General features: G+C 37.2%; 1 protein-coding gene across 3 annotated transcripts in view; it reads right to left on the bottom strand.

The window, feature by feature from the left end:
- Positions 1-10,069: 10,069 nt before the first annotated feature.
- PARP8 (poly(ADP-ribose) polymerase family member 8) overlaps positions 10,070-18,142 on the bottom strand; it is a 171,920-nt gene continuing 163,847 nt past the window's right edge. For 2 of the 3 annotated variants that reach the window (XM_087443264.1, XM_014781621.2), the window contains exon 27: positions 10,075-14,782. In XM_087443264.1, the coding sequence (XP_087299390.1) occupies positions 14,680-14,782 (103 nt within the window). In that variant the 3' untranslated portion in view covers positions 10,075-14,679. Of the gene's footprint in view, positions 14,783-18,142 lie in introns of all 3 variants that reach the window. The other variant, XM_087443265.1, reaches the window with a different exon arrangement.

Below are 18,142 nucleotides of genomic sequence, written 5' to 3'. Positions count from 1 at the left end.
ATGTGTAAAATGGGGATAATAATGGTATCAATCTCAAACGTTATTGTAAGTATTAAGTAAGTGAGAACAATGCCTTGTACATAGGGTTAGTAATCATCATCATCATCATCACTTATTAATAAGACCTATACAGACTGTACACTCCTGCAAGGCAAGGATTGAGGTGACTTCGCTTTTGTATCCACCCAGTGCCCGGCAGAGAGTCTGAAGCACAGTAGCTACTTTTTTATTTTTTTATTTTTTACTTTTTTATTTTTTAGTACTATTCGAATGTGGTAAAATGCCTCAAGTTGCTTACTATATCCTATGAGAAAATGCCCTAATTAATCCTGACTCCTTCAATCGGGGAAAAGCTGTACTATATACATCATCTCACCCTCTAGGGTGTCTCCTGGCTCTCTCACCCTCTGTCCACTCTCAGTTTGCATTTCAAGATAACTGAAGTTCAAGAAGGAGAGTAAAGAAGCTAAGGAAAGCAAACAGAGATGAGAAAGGCAAAGTCCAAGTAAATGGCGAGTGAGTCAAAGTAAGACACAAATCCAGGCGCAAAAGGGAATAAAATTAACAGAGACTATTCTCTTCTCAAGCTTGCACACTCCAAGTGATTCCACTCTTGTGTGGGCCCTTATGTAGTTCCCTTTGCTTAGAAGGCCTACCTCTTTCTTCCTCCAGGCACCTAAATGCTAACCATCCTTGTTAGTCCAAGGATCTGTTTCTTCTGGGCCCACAGGAGTATTTTCAACACCGGATATAATTCCCTGATAAGGTGGAATAGGTATTGGTTAAAGGCCCAAATGTGATCTTGCTATTTTCACTCATTCATTCATTCTGCACTGGGTAACTAGCTCATTTACTAAGGTAGATTAAGTGTCTACACTGTAGCAGGCGCTGGACTAAGGCACATGAGACAGATGAATAACTCCAAGACCTTAGCCTCAGAAGACATCAACGTAAATGAATAGTCCTATTACTAAGATAAGTTGAAACAGAAGTATGGTTGGGTGCTCTGTGAGCGCAGAAGTAAGAGTGACTAAATAATATTATATAGGATTTTCCTTGGCTACATATCCAGTCTTTCTCAAACCCTAACTTTCTCATTCTCTTCTCTTAACATTCAATTAACTGGTCAATTCAGTTTGTCTATTCAATAATTCTTTATTGAGTGTTTGCTATGTGCTGAATTGTACAGAAATCTAAAGTATAAGCAATATTTTCTTTTCCCCGGGTCTTTACAAAATATTAGAGAGACAAAAAAACCTCATGCAGCACCTCTAAACAATACAGATTACAGTCTGGAAAGAGTTCATGGAGGAGGTGGAGCTGAGCTCGGGCCTGCAGCTATGGATTAGAGATTAGCATCTGGAAGACAGAAGCAAAGGATGTTCTAAGCAAGCGATGAGTCTTGGGGTCTCATGAGAGTGGACAGACTCATGGTGGGTTGAAGGGACATGAGAAAAAAAGAATGGCTGAATTCAGGGTGTTGGGAGGGGGAGATGGCAGGCGATAAGTCTAGATTGGTGGGAGAGGTCAAATTATACAGGTCCCAGAAGCCCCAGAAAAAAACCAGCCTAATTAATTAGAGTATCCAGTGCATACTGTGTGCCCAGGACCCCATTCCGCACTTTCTGGGACAACAAAGGGCTAATGAATGAATTACAGGTTTTCTTTGGTCAACTGAACACACTAGATAGTTCTGTTGTGAAGAGAAGTTGATATCTTATAGCCTGGACTTAATATTTAACTTCTTGCCTTTGCCACCTTTATTAAATGTCAGTCCCTGTCACCGCCCGTCAACCTTTTCACTTTGATCTCTCTGTTGCTGTGAGGTCTGTTGGTGGTTACATGGAAAACCGTGGTTACCTGGATTCCTAAATTGTACTAACGTTGCTCTTCTTTTGTCTGCAAGTCCGAATATGATGACAGCTTGTCAACAATGTCATGACCCAATATGGGCCAACGTTTCACCTTCTCACCTTGCAGACTGACATTTTTGAAAATACGTCAACACATATGACTTGGAGGACAGTTGTGGAGGTGGGGTGTGGGTAAAAGTGCATTTGCAGTCATTCTGAGGGAAATGCTGATTTATATAAATAAAATGAAAAACAGCAGACAAATAAACATATATATTTTTTGACCTGAATAGCTAGATGACTTGAAAGAAATAACACCAGCAGAGCTACAGAGAAAAATCAAGTAAGGCACTAAGCATTTAAACAAAAATTGAATATTGTTTATAAAAAGCAGCATGAGAAATAAGTGTGGGGGAGTCAAGGTTAATAGGAGGCCTTTAGCTATGGGCCTGAGAAGTACATTTCTCTCGCTCCTCTTCTTGGTTTCAGAGGGCTCCCGGATTGTGCGACAGGCTCCTGGCCTTCTCCCCTTCCCTATTGCTTTGACCTGGGTTCCTTTCCTCTGTCGTCTGTGTAAGGAATGAAAGGCAGCCTCCTGACTTCTCTCCTAGTGCCCGCCTCCACACCCCACGTCAATAAAGGGCAACGCACGGCTAATCTTTCCAGGTTTTCTGAGGGCTCTTCCAATTGTGTAGAAGACTTGAGCTCATTGGGGACCCCTTCCCAGCCCGCTTTCTTTTTTCACCTACAGAAAAAATGTGGTCAAATGGATACCCAAACGAATACAGTAGCTTCATCTAATATGTTGAAGGAAATATCTGTCTTCATGAGTCTCCTGGCAATTTCATGACTGAAGCTGAAACAGGAAGTTTATTATGCCGACTGAGGATGAGGGGAGGAACCAGGGGAGAGTGGAGGCTGCACAGCTCGAAGGGAAAGGAGAGAGTCTTAAGGGTTTACCCTCCCCTTTTCATTTCATTTCTCTAGCCAACAATCACACTAATCTTGACCAGGCCTGGCCAGGCTTTGACAGGAGAAACAGGTTGTGAGGGAGGTTATCAGGGTAGCTGTATTTTCAAGACAAAATAATAAACATAGAGAACAACCAGGATCCCAAGTGGAGGTTCCGTTCCTTTCTTTTTTTCCCAGAGGGGATTTCTAAGTCGCTATTTGCACAAAAGTCATCATTTTGTTACAGAGAATTTGCAAAACAAGGTTTAGATGCATTACTTATCCTCAGTTGATAGTTTGGTACCATTGGGGAGGAAGGGCAGAAATCACTTGAGGAAGTGCCTATCACATACAATCATACTGCTTTGTCTGCAAAATATTCAAATTATATTTTTTATTCATTCAAAAATATTTGCTGCTAAGTTACTCAGGGTGGTGGAGGATACCAAAAAATAGATATAAACAGTTTTTTATCTGGAGGAACTTCCAGTCTAGTGGAAGAAATGAAGCAAGCCTGATGCTGTCACCTACAGTAGGATGTGATGGAACCCACAAGAAATGTTCAAGTTAATGGCTATGAGATTGTACAAAAGACAGAGATTGCATCTGTTGACGGGCTTCAGAGAGGAAGATTTCCCTTGAGATTTATAAGGAGAGAGGTTAATCCTCAACCAACTGATCTGACAGTGGGGATGAGTAGAATGATTTGAATCAAAGGGAAACAGCATGAGGAGAGACATAGAATTAACAGAGTCTGAAGTCTGGTGGATTCAGGGATTAAGAGGGACCCTGGTTTAACTGAAAATAAAAGTTATGTGAAGTGATTTTGTGATACGTAACTGAAGATGGAAAACTGTTTAGTTTCTCCATAGCCAGATTGAATGCTGTGCTAGGATGAGTGGTCCATATAGTAATAAGAAACCACAGGACCTTCTGACCAAGATAGTACCCTGACAAGGAGGTCTTCAAGGTTCCATGAGAGGTTTCATTCCATGTCCCCACCTATCACATCATGCAGCATCCTGGATGGTAACTGCCTCTATCTGTACTCTCTTAAAGATCGTGGACTCTTTTAAGGCAGGAACCACTTCTTGAAGGGGAAAGATGAGCATCTAGAGAACACCTGTCACAAAAACTGGTACATACCATGGGCTAAAAAAAAAAGTATTTTGAATAGATAAATGAAAGTATTAAGAGCTGACAAATATTGTAGCAGTCCAGGGAGCAGCGATATTTTGGATGGAGACTTGACAGTTCGTGGAGACTGAGTGGATGTAGTGGGAAAGAGAAGTGGTTTTCCACCTGATGACTTTGGGAATGGATGTGCCTTGAACAGAAATAAGGTAGTCAGTAAGCCATCAGCACTGCTATTTTGATGGGGAAATGTGCTGGTGCACTCTTCCAAACCCTCCTTTTTAGAATTATGCAAGATGCAATAACATTTTTGATCCCCGTAAGCAGATGTCAATCAGACAATATTACAAAACAAAATCAGTATGTTTATGAAATCTAATGTTTGCTTACACATATTTTTAAAAACTTCTGTATGTGAAAAAGTGAATTATGCATCTATCAGCGGCTTTTTGAATGCCTATATGTAGCTTAATATCTTGCCTCATGTCCAATGGATGACCAGTCCCTTTCACTCTCGACAAATTAAGGAAACTCCTATAAAAAGGCTGGATAGAAAGTGGTGGATCTAGTATCCATTAAATTGTTATATAATGTAGCTAAACGGTAACTCTGCCCTGTTACTCCCCCCAGATTATCCTGGTTAGGTAGCAGAGTAGAGAAAGTACCAAGGAGGTGGAGAGAAACTGTGGTCACCTTCAGTCCAAAGTGGTCGGATTCACTCTTTGTCACTTTCTTCAATAACAGTAATAGAACTTTAAAATGCTATTTAATTACAAGATTTTGAAAAATTAAATGTTTAACAGGTTAAATTTATGAAATTGATCATAACACAAGCAAAGACAGATTATTGGTGGTGGTAGGTAGAGTGTAATGTTCAGGAATGCAATTTTTTACACAAAGAGCCCTAGAAATAGTGGTAACTATAAGTCAGTGCTCCACGAGCACTACAAAGCGTTGCAGGAATTTGAAGCAGGAAGACATCGTTTATGGGTGGGTGTTCCAGAAAGTATTCATGTACTCGAGGGTACGTGAGCTTGGCCTTGAATTATGGTTAGATTTGCAATAGGCAGAAACTTAAAGAAAAAGATTCCAAGTAATAAATTGCAGAAGGCTATATTGCCCCATGGCTGCTGCATATTAGAACTAGAAAATTGACTGTATTGTTGTAAGCCTACAACTATTAAGAAATATGTATCCCAGAAGTTAACCAGGAAACCCATAAAGAATAGAAAGGTTCCCAATTACACAGCTGCAAAAATTAAGTTAGATGTCACAGAGTAGTATGTGTAATAAAATTCAGGTTCATTACAACTTATACCATGTTAGAAGAATGCAATTACTTTGGAAGGAAACTTACTTCCCCATTGACTTATAATTATACATGTACCTAATTCCATAACTGATTTATTTTTATTGGTAATGAATATTAGCACTTTAGCTTAAAGTATCTCTCAAGTAGTTAATGACCTGTAAATGAACTCTTAAATATGCTAAGGAAGCTCATTATTTAAGGTAATTACTTAGCAAAGCAATGATCCTTTGGTTATGCAAATTACTGACATTAAATTATAAATTTGTAAGTATCCAGTTTTATGTTTCATTCTGGGCTCGAAAAATGACCTTCTAATCCAGGTGTTGCTTGATTCAAAGTTAAGATGAATAACAGAAGATGAAAATATATACTTCCAGGGTGACAGAGAGAGTAGATGTTACCATCCCTACATTTCCTGCAGGTGATGGAGCTCGAGTTGGAGCCCATGGTGCTGGTGCTGGTGGTGGTGGTGGTGATGATGATGGTGCTGGTGGTGGTGGTGGTGGTGATGATGGTGGTGGTGGTGGTGGTGGTGGTGATGATGGTGGTGGTGATGATGATGGTGGTGGTGATGGTGGTGGTGGTGGTGGTGGTGGTGATGATGATGGTGGTGGTGGTGATGATGGTGGTGGTGGTGGTGATGATGGTGGTGGTGGTGATGATGGTGGTGGTGGTGGTGGTGGTGATGATGGTGGTGGTGGTGGTGGTGGTGATGATGGTGGTGGTGGTGGTGGTGGTGATGATGGTGGTGGTGGTGGTGGTGGTGATGATGGTGGTGGTGGTGGTGATGATGATGGTGGTGGTGGTGGTGGTGGTGGTGGTGATGATGGTGGTGGTGGTGATGATGGTGGTGGTGATGATGATGGTGGTGGTGGTGGTGGTGGTGGTGATGGTGGTGGTGGTGGTGGTGCTGATGATGGTGGTGGTGGTGGTGATGATGATGGTGGTGATGATAGCTTTGGCTTGTTATATTCCCCCTGCTGGGTAGTTTAGATTTGTGAATATATTGTGTGTCAATTATAAGACACATTCTAAAGATTTTTGGCTTTAATGTCACTTTATTTAAGACCATCTTCATCAGACAGACATTTGTAATTTACTTTTTTGTGTGCCTACTAAGTGCCAAACACTTACTAGGTACTGGAAATAATCTGTGCCTGGTGGCATGGAGTGGGGGCGATGGGGGAAAGAATCAATAAACCTCTTCCCTGTGGGCTACGTAAGACAGATAAGCGATGATCACCTACTCTGAGAAGATTTAGAACCATCTGCTCCAGACTGGGAGTGCAAGGGAAGGTTCTAGAAGTGAAAACAGAATGAGGGCCAAGAGGAATAAAAATTGGAGCTGGGGAGTGGGGCTGTCTTAGGCAGAGGGAAGGAACATGTGTGAGGAGGTGAGTAGTGCCATTCTCTGGACTGTGAATAATCCAGTATGGTTCCAGCATTATGAAAGAGGGTCGAGCCAGTCGTGATATTAAAACTTATTAATTAAGCCTATTTAGCAGGGACCAATGTGTAGGAGGGTCTTATGTGTGCTCAGTTAACCCTTTAGTTGCTGCACGTGGGCATGTGAAACTCAAGGCAGTGTCTATTTACTAACATACAGAGGTATTCAGTATCTTAACGATCACAAGGCTCTACTCCTATGTGCTAGCTGAATATCTGTTCTGGGTGGAGGGCACCGACTCAATCAAGGAAAGTTATTGGAGGATATTGATATAACCCATATAAAAGTCAACAAAGGAAGTCACAGAAGAGATCAAGAAAATTGAACATACTCAAGACACAAAGAGCAATTAACATGGCTTGGTTACTGATCGGTGAGGATTCAGTGAAAGGAGTGGAATAGTGGATGACTTGTTCCTGGCTTGAGTAAACAGGTGGATGATGTGGCCATTCATTGGTTCATCGAGAGGAGTGTAGAATGGCGGGGATAGGGACACTGGGAGCGTTTATTTGAGGTACCCTTGGAACAATGAGGAAGAGGTGTTTGTTTGGCAGTATTTGGTCATACGAATTTGAAGCTCAGGGGAGAGAGAGGAACAAGAGCTGCAGATTTAGGAGTCATCAGACTACAGGTCGGAGTTGGAGCCATTCACAGTGGAGAATGCCTCCCAGGTAGAGTGTATAGAGTAAGATGCCACCCCTGGATGATGAGTCTTAAGTATTTCGCAGGCTACAGTGTATCATACACACACACATACACACAATTTGACAATCTGATGAATCTGGAAAATGGTAAGTCACATCAAAACAGACATGACACTTACTAAACTACTGTAACCGTTCTCTTACAGATCTCAGTATTTAGCAAGCCTGGTTTTACAGGTGGAGGGTGAGGTGCATTAGTAAACATGTTCCCTTGTGGTCCAGAATATCCCTCCTCTACACTTCCCCCTCACATGGCAGAACATGTGCTTATAGGCTTTTTGTTGTAGAGAGAGCATGGTCAGGCCATTGTCTTCAGTTAGTCCTCTCTTTCTTGGATACTAAAAGGAAGAGGACAATCTTAATTGATGTCCAAAAGAAAGTCCAGGGGAAAATTATTCTCAATTTATACTGAGTTATCCCTAACATATAAATTGGGTCTCCTGTTTCCTAATTTACTACTTTTTTCCTAAATCCTCTTTGCTTTTTCCACTCATTCTTTTTCTCAGTTCCTCTTCTCCAGGCCTTCATACCCGTCACAATTACTAAAACCAATTTCTAATATTTCCTGCTTTCTGCCTCTCTCAGAAATCCTTCTGAATATAGCTGACAGCATGCTTCCAAAATTCCACTTTCATGATGTCACTCACCCAAGGGCTGACAATGATTTCTTCATTGCCAATTATATCAAGTGCAAACTTCTTTCCTTCCAGGCTCTCTAGAATAAAATCACACCTAGCCCATGCAATGGTATTTAATGATTCTCTGATAGAGCTCTTTGAGGCAATCAGACCCAACACTTCACTGACTCTTCCCACCAATCTGCTGTATTTCTTACATTTGCCATCAGTTTTGCCAAGCTGGGATCTCAGCAATAATAAATACAGTTTATTAGAAAGAGCACAGAGATGAGACTCAGAAACTCTGACCCTAGGTTTCAAGCCTAGTGACCCCCTTTGCAAGCTATTTAACTTCTCATCTATAGAGACAAGGATATCTGCTAACACATTTCATAGAGTTACTCTGAAGGGAAAATGAGACAATCTACATGAAAGTGCTTTCTAAGTTACAAAGAGCTACATAAACCAAATCCTATCTAATCAAAAATTTCTCTTACCTGAATTTCAAGAATATACGACTTTTAAACTATGTACATATTTGGTATTTTTGAAACTTTCAGTCTTCTTAGATACAAGTTATTAGTGACTACTATTTGTAATAATTAAAAAAAGGGACCCAGAAGTTGAGAACAGAAATGGAGGCCAAATTACTCAATAAATTCTCTGGGATTCTCAACATTGGCTTCCCAAAGCAGCAGCCTGTGTAACTTTTAAAAAACATAGATGCTTTTATCAGACTAGTCAGTGGTCACTAAAAAGGGAAGGTGGGGGGCTGGGAAAAGTAAATTAAGTTAACCTATGGTGTGGAACTACACTCTTGCTGGCTATATTCCTCCAAGGAGGAATGCAGATAAGTGTCAGAGGGAATGACAGCTCCAGAAGTCAGTAAGATCAACCCATGAAGTCAAAAAGTCATCAAAAATTTAGTTGAGGAATCAAATAAAACACTAAAAAAATTAAGTGCTTTCTAATACACGTATTGTCTACACCAAAGTAAAAGCAGATATACAATCATTGTATATGAATATGAATCATTGTAACTTTGTTGCAAAAGGATTATGAAAAGTGTCTGATGGCTAAGTAAATGGAAATTAGTAATACACTATTCATTAGTACTAATTTAAAGATTCCAAATGTTATTTGGGTTGGTCTTTATTTCAACGAATGCAAAGGTATTTATGAATTTTTGTAGGTTCACTCAAGATCCTTGTATCTGTAAGCCTACTTTCCTCCATATGCCAGTTTTCCTTCTTTGTTTTAAAGACCTTGTCCTCAGGTTGGGGAAGGTCTATTGGATATTAAGGGCCTTACTTATGCCACAGATCCTATATGGTATTTCCCCCAATGCTCTGATATAGATGATTTGCTCCTTCCCTAAGAATTGCTTGCACTTTTGTCTTCTCCATTCAGTATCATTGGCCTTGTGCTATTTGTGAATTATTTCCAAATGTGTTTGGTTTCCTTTCTCCAATAGACTGAAGGCCCCTTACGGCCAATACAAAATCTAATACTCTCTATTCCTTATACTGACTGCCAAGATGCATACTAGACTCTTAACAAGTATTTCTAGAGTAACTGAAATCCAGTCTAACAAACAGAATTTTCTATCTAAGGTTTCTCAGTTGTAAATGTAACATGAGTAAAAAAATTATTTTATTTATTATGAGAATATAAATTTAGCTTCTCATAAATATTTACTATTAATGTGTTTAGAAAATCATATTTATTTATGGACTAATGTCTTATTCAATTAATGAGAAGTATTTTATAAAAATGGTGCTTTAAAAATCATTTTCCAAATACTAATCAAGTCAGAAATGCTTAGAAAAGTCAGGATGGCTCATTTGAAATGCTCCTTTGGATATTATGCCTAGGCGTTTATAAATAGAGAAGACAAACAAAATGTACAAAAATCGTTTATTTCAATCCTATACTTCTTGATGGAATTTGAAATTAAAATGGCGCTCACACGACCAAGTAAAATCTATTGCAACTATTTGGGGACTACTGGCAAGAAGAGTTTTTTCTTTTATTCCCTCTTATTTTAAAAGTATTTAATAAGTGAAAACGGCAATATCATTTTTAGAGTTTGTTGAGAATTTCAAATACCTAGTCCCCAGAGGCAAGATTCATCACGAGGAGTACCTAAGGCCTATCCGAGTTTTCAAAATAGTGCCCACATATACCATACTTGTTGAACAAATTCAGATTTATTGAAAGTAAACATTTACATTGGCTACAATGTTAGAACTATTACAAAGCTGGATAAAAGAGGCTTAAGTAGCAATAGAAAGCAAGTGCAATAAAAAGTGAATAGAGAAAATATTTGGCCTTAGTGATCTCTTGGCAGTATTTACATTATGTACATATTGTTAAATGTTTATAATAACTCTAAGGCACCAAAGGCTAAATAGCAGGTTGCAATACTATTTTGTGCACAAAAGTCAAGAAATTTATTGTAAAGAAGGCTGTATAGTTAAAGAAACATAGGCATATCTTAATGTTTACATAAAGGAGTGGCTGCAGTTTTTAAAATCTCAAATGATACATTAAATATTGGGCGGGTTGAAGAAACTATTTTCAGAACATTAAATTATGTTGACTATGTAAATAAGCATATTTTTTACTGACTTGCTGGTAAATGTGTAATCTATTCTTCAACACAGCTTTTTCACACTCATGGATATGTTTTGTCTAAAAACTACTTGAATTCTTTTGACCTACAAAAACTTACCCTAATATATCATAGTGTATACAAAATCCCCAAGAAAAATTTACTGGGTAATAATATACATCAAATTTATATATAATGTGGCAAAAATTTAGCAGGCATTCAATGCCAAAACACTTGAATATTCAGTCTGCCATTCTGGCATAGCAGTTGGGTATTTTAATCCTTTAATTGTTTAGGGTGGACAATTGTTTGTGGCTTTGGTGAAAGGACATAAAATTGGCCCATGTAGAAAACCAATCTTAAAAGGAACTAATTATTTTCAAATTTTGCAACTTGAAACCCCTTCACATAACTCATTGGGTGTTAACTATGTCATTCAACACTAGTGACTGAAATATCTGTATTAATGCATCGTCAAGAGTTAACTGACAATATCCATGTCCAGACTGTTGTATTATTTGATGACTTCTATTTGTGAAATTTTATTTGTTTCTTATACTGGAAACCCAATTTACCTTAACAAACAGTCTATCATTTGTCTTGAGGTAGTGTTATAATGAAGAATTCAGCAGGACAATAGAATAACATCACAATATTTTTAGTGTGCTTCAAGTGCCACCATGAAATCCACATATTTAGATGGTAGATGGTCCAAGGTTGAATTGGCCCTTCATGACATATTACATTACTATCTGAGGAAGTCATCCAGATTTTAATAAGGATGATGAGTTTTTCCTTAAAACTTTCTGACACCCCATGCCCTACTGCAAGTTATGGTATCATGGTATAAAGCACTGCTAAAATTCGTTCAGTGACATTAAAGATTTATAGACTTGCACATTAAAGGTTTCTTTTCTTTTAGCAAAGGGGAGAATAATTGAGGAATTTCTTTTCTAAACCCTTAAATTTTTCAATGAGAAATATTCAGAGCACTAACAATAGTTTGGGTTGGTTTCTTATATCACATAGTATTTGATAGAAAGTTTAAGGATGTGACAACTCTTATATTTAAATTTTAAATTTAAAAACCACCTTCAAATCCAACACTTGACTGAGATTTGCTGAGCAACAAAAATAAAAATCATTTCAACATAATTCAATCTAAGGCACCCAAAGTACCTTACCACAATGTATTCTGTAGCACTAGGTTCTATGTATATTATTACTTTTTTCTCTTCTTGAATGTTCAATCATTTTCTTCTCTTTTTTAATACAGTAGACAACAAAAAAAAAAGAGGACAAATTATTCATAGTGAAATGTTTACAAAATCAGTAATGTAGGAAAAATTAGAACTAATAAATTAGGTTCTTCCTCCTCTACTTGAAGAATGAAAATAAATGATTGCCTTTGCTCTGTGGGTTAATATTAAGCAGTAATGGCTACACAATTAATATAACTATTACAAAGCATCAGTGAACAGACTTCAAATGATTATATAAATACAATACAATACCACATGTTCAGAATCATCAAATAAGTCAATAGATAATATCTCAACAGGGTAAATGAATCAAGGCATGATAATAACCTTTAAATTTCTAAATTTTAAGGACCTTCTTGGATTTTGGAAGCATGATATTCATTTATTAATGGTGTGTATTGAAATTAGATTCTTTAGAAATAAACATCAGTATACTATAGTATTCTCAATATCAAAAGTTCAATGAAAAGAATGGCTCTACTTAGAATATTTGCTTACAAAGGTTCTGACACTTAATTTTTCGAAACAAACTTAAAATCTGTCATTCTGTATTGCAATGGAATTCAATTACTTATCATTAGAAGACATCTTATTTTATTACCATAAAAGATGTCTACTGTCTGTAATATTTAGCAGGTATTAAAACTATCTACTACTTTCCTTGCTCTGATAGGTGAATCTTGTTTTATTCTTAAGTTGGCAGAAGTTTACATTATGCCAGTTTTTCCTCCTCTAAATCATCTTCCTTGCGTCTTCCAAGTTACCCTTCCGGTTCCGATTCTAATACTATACTCCTTTCATCACTCAACTGTTAAGTCAAGTCTTAATGGATTAGGGTCAGTGGTTTTCAAATTATGCTTGGAGGCACTATAGAGAGTTTTCAGAGGTGCCTCAGTGGTCCTATTGGCCAAGCAGGTGGGGTTCCAAGACCTCAATTTCCAAATCATGCTATTACATCTTCATATTTATGTCATATATAGAATGTCACCCAAAATTAATTTGAAAAAATAATTTTGTTCCTTAAAAATGTTTTTAAACACAAAGGGATTTGGAAGACATAGGGAGTCTTGGCAGAAAGAAGCAAGTATCCTCTTGTCCCATGTAAAGTCTTCAAATATCTGGTCACTAAGATACTATATCTTGGCCCTACCATGTCAGTATTATCCCTCAGTCTGGCTTTGCGTTCAGAGGCACAAGTCAAAACAGATCAATGTTTTAAGTGGATCCCATCACAATGATTAACATCCCAACTACTTCAAGTCTACTTTCGCAGAAATAAGTGGCATATCAATTATTTACAACATAAGAAAACAAATGATTAGTAAATACTCCCTAAATAGCAAGCCTTAACAATGTGTATGACCTTTTTTCTCACCTTTTATGCCAAAGGAAATAAACACAGAAGTTATAACATTATACTTGCAAATGACTATACATTTTTATTTTTTTCTTTCTAAACAAATTAGAATCAGATATGAGCCTTGATTCAGGGTTTGAATAGAGTGGCAGACTCACTAATTAAACTGCTCTCATGAATGGCCTTATTCCAAAGACATCATGTAGGAAAATAAACACTGTCAATTAAAACTTGTAATGAATAAGAAGAACTTTAGGACCCAAAGAAACAGAAATGATTTTGATGAACACATGACTTTTGAAAGGAGAATGCTGAGAGCTGGTGTTATTGTTCTCTATAAACTTAGTTGTGTTCTTTTAATATAAAAGAAACTTCAAAGTTTGTCTTCTTTCTCAATACGAAAAAAAATAGCAGAGGTATTAGATGAAAAAATATAAAAATGCTGGTGTGGTATAAATAAATTTTAAAAATGTTCCATTGTAGGAAATAAAAAATATACACTGTTTCTTTAAATTCTGAGGCCTTCCTTTCCAACATATGATCACTTGAATATAGATTTAGTCTACCAGGGGTATCTATGTTCCCCAAATTTTATGACTTTTAGATAACAGTATAAAAGAGTTGAACTTTAACTCAAGGGAAAAATTCTTTAAACAGATAGAAAAATTGTTCACAAATATTTTCAGTGATTGAATGGTGGTAAATTTGGCTCATATCTTGGTTTATGTCCAGATTTACTGCTTACTGAATATTATTTTCTGTTCATTGAATGAGAACAGAATTGTGGAGCTGTGCCATCTCTGTTGTCAACATACATATATGTGTATGTACACACATATATGCACCATCACACATTTTGATGCATGAATCTATAGATATGTATATTACATACTTTTGGGCAAAGCACTGCATCTAAGACCTATTCGTTTTTGTATAAAGAAAACAGCAAAATAGGAAACATCCCTCCCTAAAACATTCGAATGTTCATACCACTAATTATATAGCACATCAGAAAGTGCAAACATTATACTTATTGCAAAGTATCTTACAGATTTAGATGTCATTATAAAATGTTCTCAATTCTATTTTGGTACCCTAAAATGTCAGTATATAATACCAAATTTCCAATTAATATAAAAATATCAGCACAAAACTGTTTTTTCAATCTGTTTATTGTGTGAGCAACCCAAACTTCAGTTTAAGTGCTGTTGTAATTTTATTACTAGCTTCTATAACCCTACAATTGATAAATTTTATACCATTTTAGGTATTTAATGAGATACTTAGAAATACTAAGAAAAAAATCAGTATTCAAAGGGTTAATTTTGTTCATAATAACAATAAATTATTTTATCATCTTCTTCAGTTCAAAATCCAGCTTTGAACCCGAGGAAGGCTTTCAAATCATGTTAATTAAATGGTGGTCCTTTAACCAGTAGCAGTTTGATTACCAATTACTCGAAGGATCTCTTTGTGAATGCCTCCTTCTTGTGTGTTAATATTTGCATCTCCCACTTGGCCATCTTCATAGCTACAACACAAAACACAGAAACATAAAACATTCAAAAATATTCAAAAAGCATTTAAATCAGCTTAGAAATGCCATTTGATATAAAATGTAGCTCAAGGGAATCAATAACAAAAGACTTATTTCTTAGTTGTATTTAACAATGTGTTCTCATTACTAAACACAGAAAAGCTTGCATCACCAAACAGGTGATTATTTTATGTCATGCCCTAACTTGCCCCTTCCTTCCTCTTTAACTTTTTCTAACCCCACATAAAGCACTGCCTGAGTTATAGGAAGCACCCCAGTGTCTTCGGCCTTGCAAACGTTTCCCACAGCAGTTGGTACATGAAGCCTACTGTGAAAGAACACACCAACTTCAACTTTATGCTCCTTAGGTTCTGGACTTCTTAACTCCACTCTTTTCTTCTTCTTCTTTTTTTTTTGTGAGGAAGATCGGCCCTGAGCTAACATCTGCCTATCCTCCTCTTTTTGCTGAGGAAGACTGGCCCTGGGCTAACATCCATGCCCGTCTTCCTCTACTTTATATGGGACGCCAGCACAGCATGGCTTGACAAGCGGTGCATCGGTGCACGCCGGGATCTGAACCTGCGAACCCAGGCCGCTGAAGCAGAGCACGCGCACTTAACTGCTTGCGCCACCGGGCCGGCCCCTTAACATCACTCTTACTTCAATCTGATCAGTGACACTCTTAGAAATTACTTCACTTTCTGCCACTGTTCCTTTCCCATGCCTGCCTTCTCATTATTATTGTTATAATCAGTGCTGCATTTTTTTCTTATCATTGGTTGCTCTACTTAGTTTGACTATAATATGTTCTTATTTACGCTTATACTTCACATAAGAATGCAAGTCTAAGTTTAGCTAAGCAATAGAAGCGAAAATATAACATTAAAGAACAGCAATTACTAAGCCTTTTAGAAAGAAATAATTACATTTTGCGTGATAATTCATTTCCTCAAATAAACTTACTTGGGCAATAAGAACTTCCCAAGAATGAATTTTTAAACTTCCATGATAATATTCAGAGTAGAATAGGTGATGAATTAATTTTAATTCCTAAAAATTATTTCAAGACAGAAGCTTTAGAGAAGTGGTAATTACTTCAAAATAGATAACCCGGAGTGTAAGCACAGCGTCTCAAAGATCGATGTGTGCCACTGTCTTTTCCTCCCCATACTTAAATTCTCCTGAAATAGCACAATACAAGAAAACGAAACAGATGACATACACCAACGAGAACTTAGGTCCTTACATAATCGACTGCTCAAATACCTAGTGATAATTACATTTGTATCAAGTTTAAACTCCTAAGAATGACTCAAGGTTGCCTGTCTACTTGGTTAATTCTTACCATACAAGTGTGTATACACACACACACACACACACATATGTATTTGTATATGTGTGTATATATATACACACACACAAATACACACACACACACACATATGTATATATATATATATGACACCCAATGGTGAAACATTACTGTAAGGAAAAGAATGGGCTATGTGGTATGTAGACCAGTTATAAATATTTTCTTAGGAGATCAAATTGTTAAGTGCTCTGTTAAGAACTAGAGAATGTATAAAGTGAAATGCTTTAGAATTGTCTAGATCTAATCAGGTGTTTTGTGGCAAACTGTGTAAAGATATATTTTATTGAGCAGGTAAAATATGTTAGCCTGGTTTTTGTATAAATCTTGGCTACCCATCGGACCAAGGGTAAACTAAGCCATCTATAATTCTGAGCCAAGGCTGGAGGCAACCCAGCTTGAAGGTTCTGCCCAAGGGAGATAAAGGTGTTTTACCAAGCCAATTGGGCTAGCTCCTCTAGGATTTAGATTACAGAAAACAAAAGAGACCAACAAAAAGAGAATGGAGCAGACACAAAGAAAACCACAGTGCTTGGAGAGAAGTAGGGAGAGTGGCAGGTCTTACTACTATTTTGGTTCTTGATGGCTTCCCAATTTCAGATACCAGTCCACATGTATCTCTACTCTAAATTTCCCAATATGCATTTATGTTTGTTCTATCTCTATGAAATTTTGGTATAGTCAATACACCTACTATGTCCTCTATACTGTGGACATAACATTGAATAAGATATGCTCAGCTTAACTGATACCCAGGCTACATACTATCATCTCTATTGTTTACAATTTAAAGTTGACCTTTGATTAAGATGGTCTATTATACATTATAACTTCTAATTTTTTCCTCAACCCACTGCCATCATTCTTCTGACCCTACTAGTCTACTGAAAAGTACTGATAACAGTTGCCCATGGACTCCTAGTTGATGAATTCAGGAGATTTTATCCACTACATCTCCAGAATGCAATATAGCTGACTGTTCATTTTCTTGAAGCTACATTATCTCTTCACTCCCTAGTTGGCCCTTGATTATGAATTCTCAATCTTTTTCACTGCATCCTGGCCTCCCATTTCAATGCTGGTTTTATCCACAATTCACTCCTAGTGTTCTCTCTTCTTATGATTACAAACTCTCAATTATCTCAATCTCTCCCATTGTTTTAACTATCACCCACATGCTGATTCCTAAACTGTATCTCCAATCCTTACATCTTTCCCTAACTGTAATTTTCCCACAAAAATCACAAATGTAGTATACTCAAAACTGAACTTAATTTTTTACCCTAGGCCTGCTCCTTTTTACTCTATCAATATCTCAGTTTGAATTACCATCATCTGCCCACTCTCCTAACAAGAAAATTCAGTCACTCTTAGCTTTCGCATGTGCCCAAATCAATAAATCATCAAGTTATCTTGCTTCTATTTTCCTACTTATTCCCAGTTGCATCTTCTCCCCATCTGATGCCACTACCTTTATGACCATTCATCTAAATGAGTGATTTTCAAGTTGTAGGTTGTGTTCAATTAGTGGGTTTTGAAATTAATTTACATTGTCCAGGCTAGCATTTTTCAATGAAATTAGACTAGAATAGGACAGAGAATATTGACTATGCCACACAAAGTAAGCACTGCTTTTTCCCAAGTCACAATGTCAAACACATTTCTTTTTGTAGTGAGAAACACTGACCTAGATATTGTAACAACATTATAACTATCTGTCTCCACGCTTATCTCTATCATCCCTCCTACAAGACTAATCTCTGCCCTGCTAGAGTGATACAAATGGCCTCCACTTCACTTGCAGAACAAAATCCAATGTCACTGGCATGGCATACCAGGATGCTTCATAATTCAAACCTGAAGTTCCTCACGCCTATGTTATGTCCCATCACATCCCTATCACTCTATTCCACAGTCAACTGGAGGAGTTTGCTATCCCCAAATATTACATGATCATTGACACTTAAAAAGCATTTGAAGTTAAT

This window comes from Ceratotherium simum, chromosome 18 (assembly GCF_057802395.1).
Source record: "Ceratotherium simum simum isolate JZ-2026a chromosome 18, ASM5780239v1, whole genome shotgun sequence".
In the NCBI taxonomy this organism is placed as follows: domain Eukaryota; kingdom Metazoa; phylum Chordata; class Mammalia; order Perissodactyla; family Rhinocerotidae; genus Ceratotherium; species Ceratotherium simum.
This window is presented reverse-complemented; position numbering and strand designations above follow the sequence as displayed.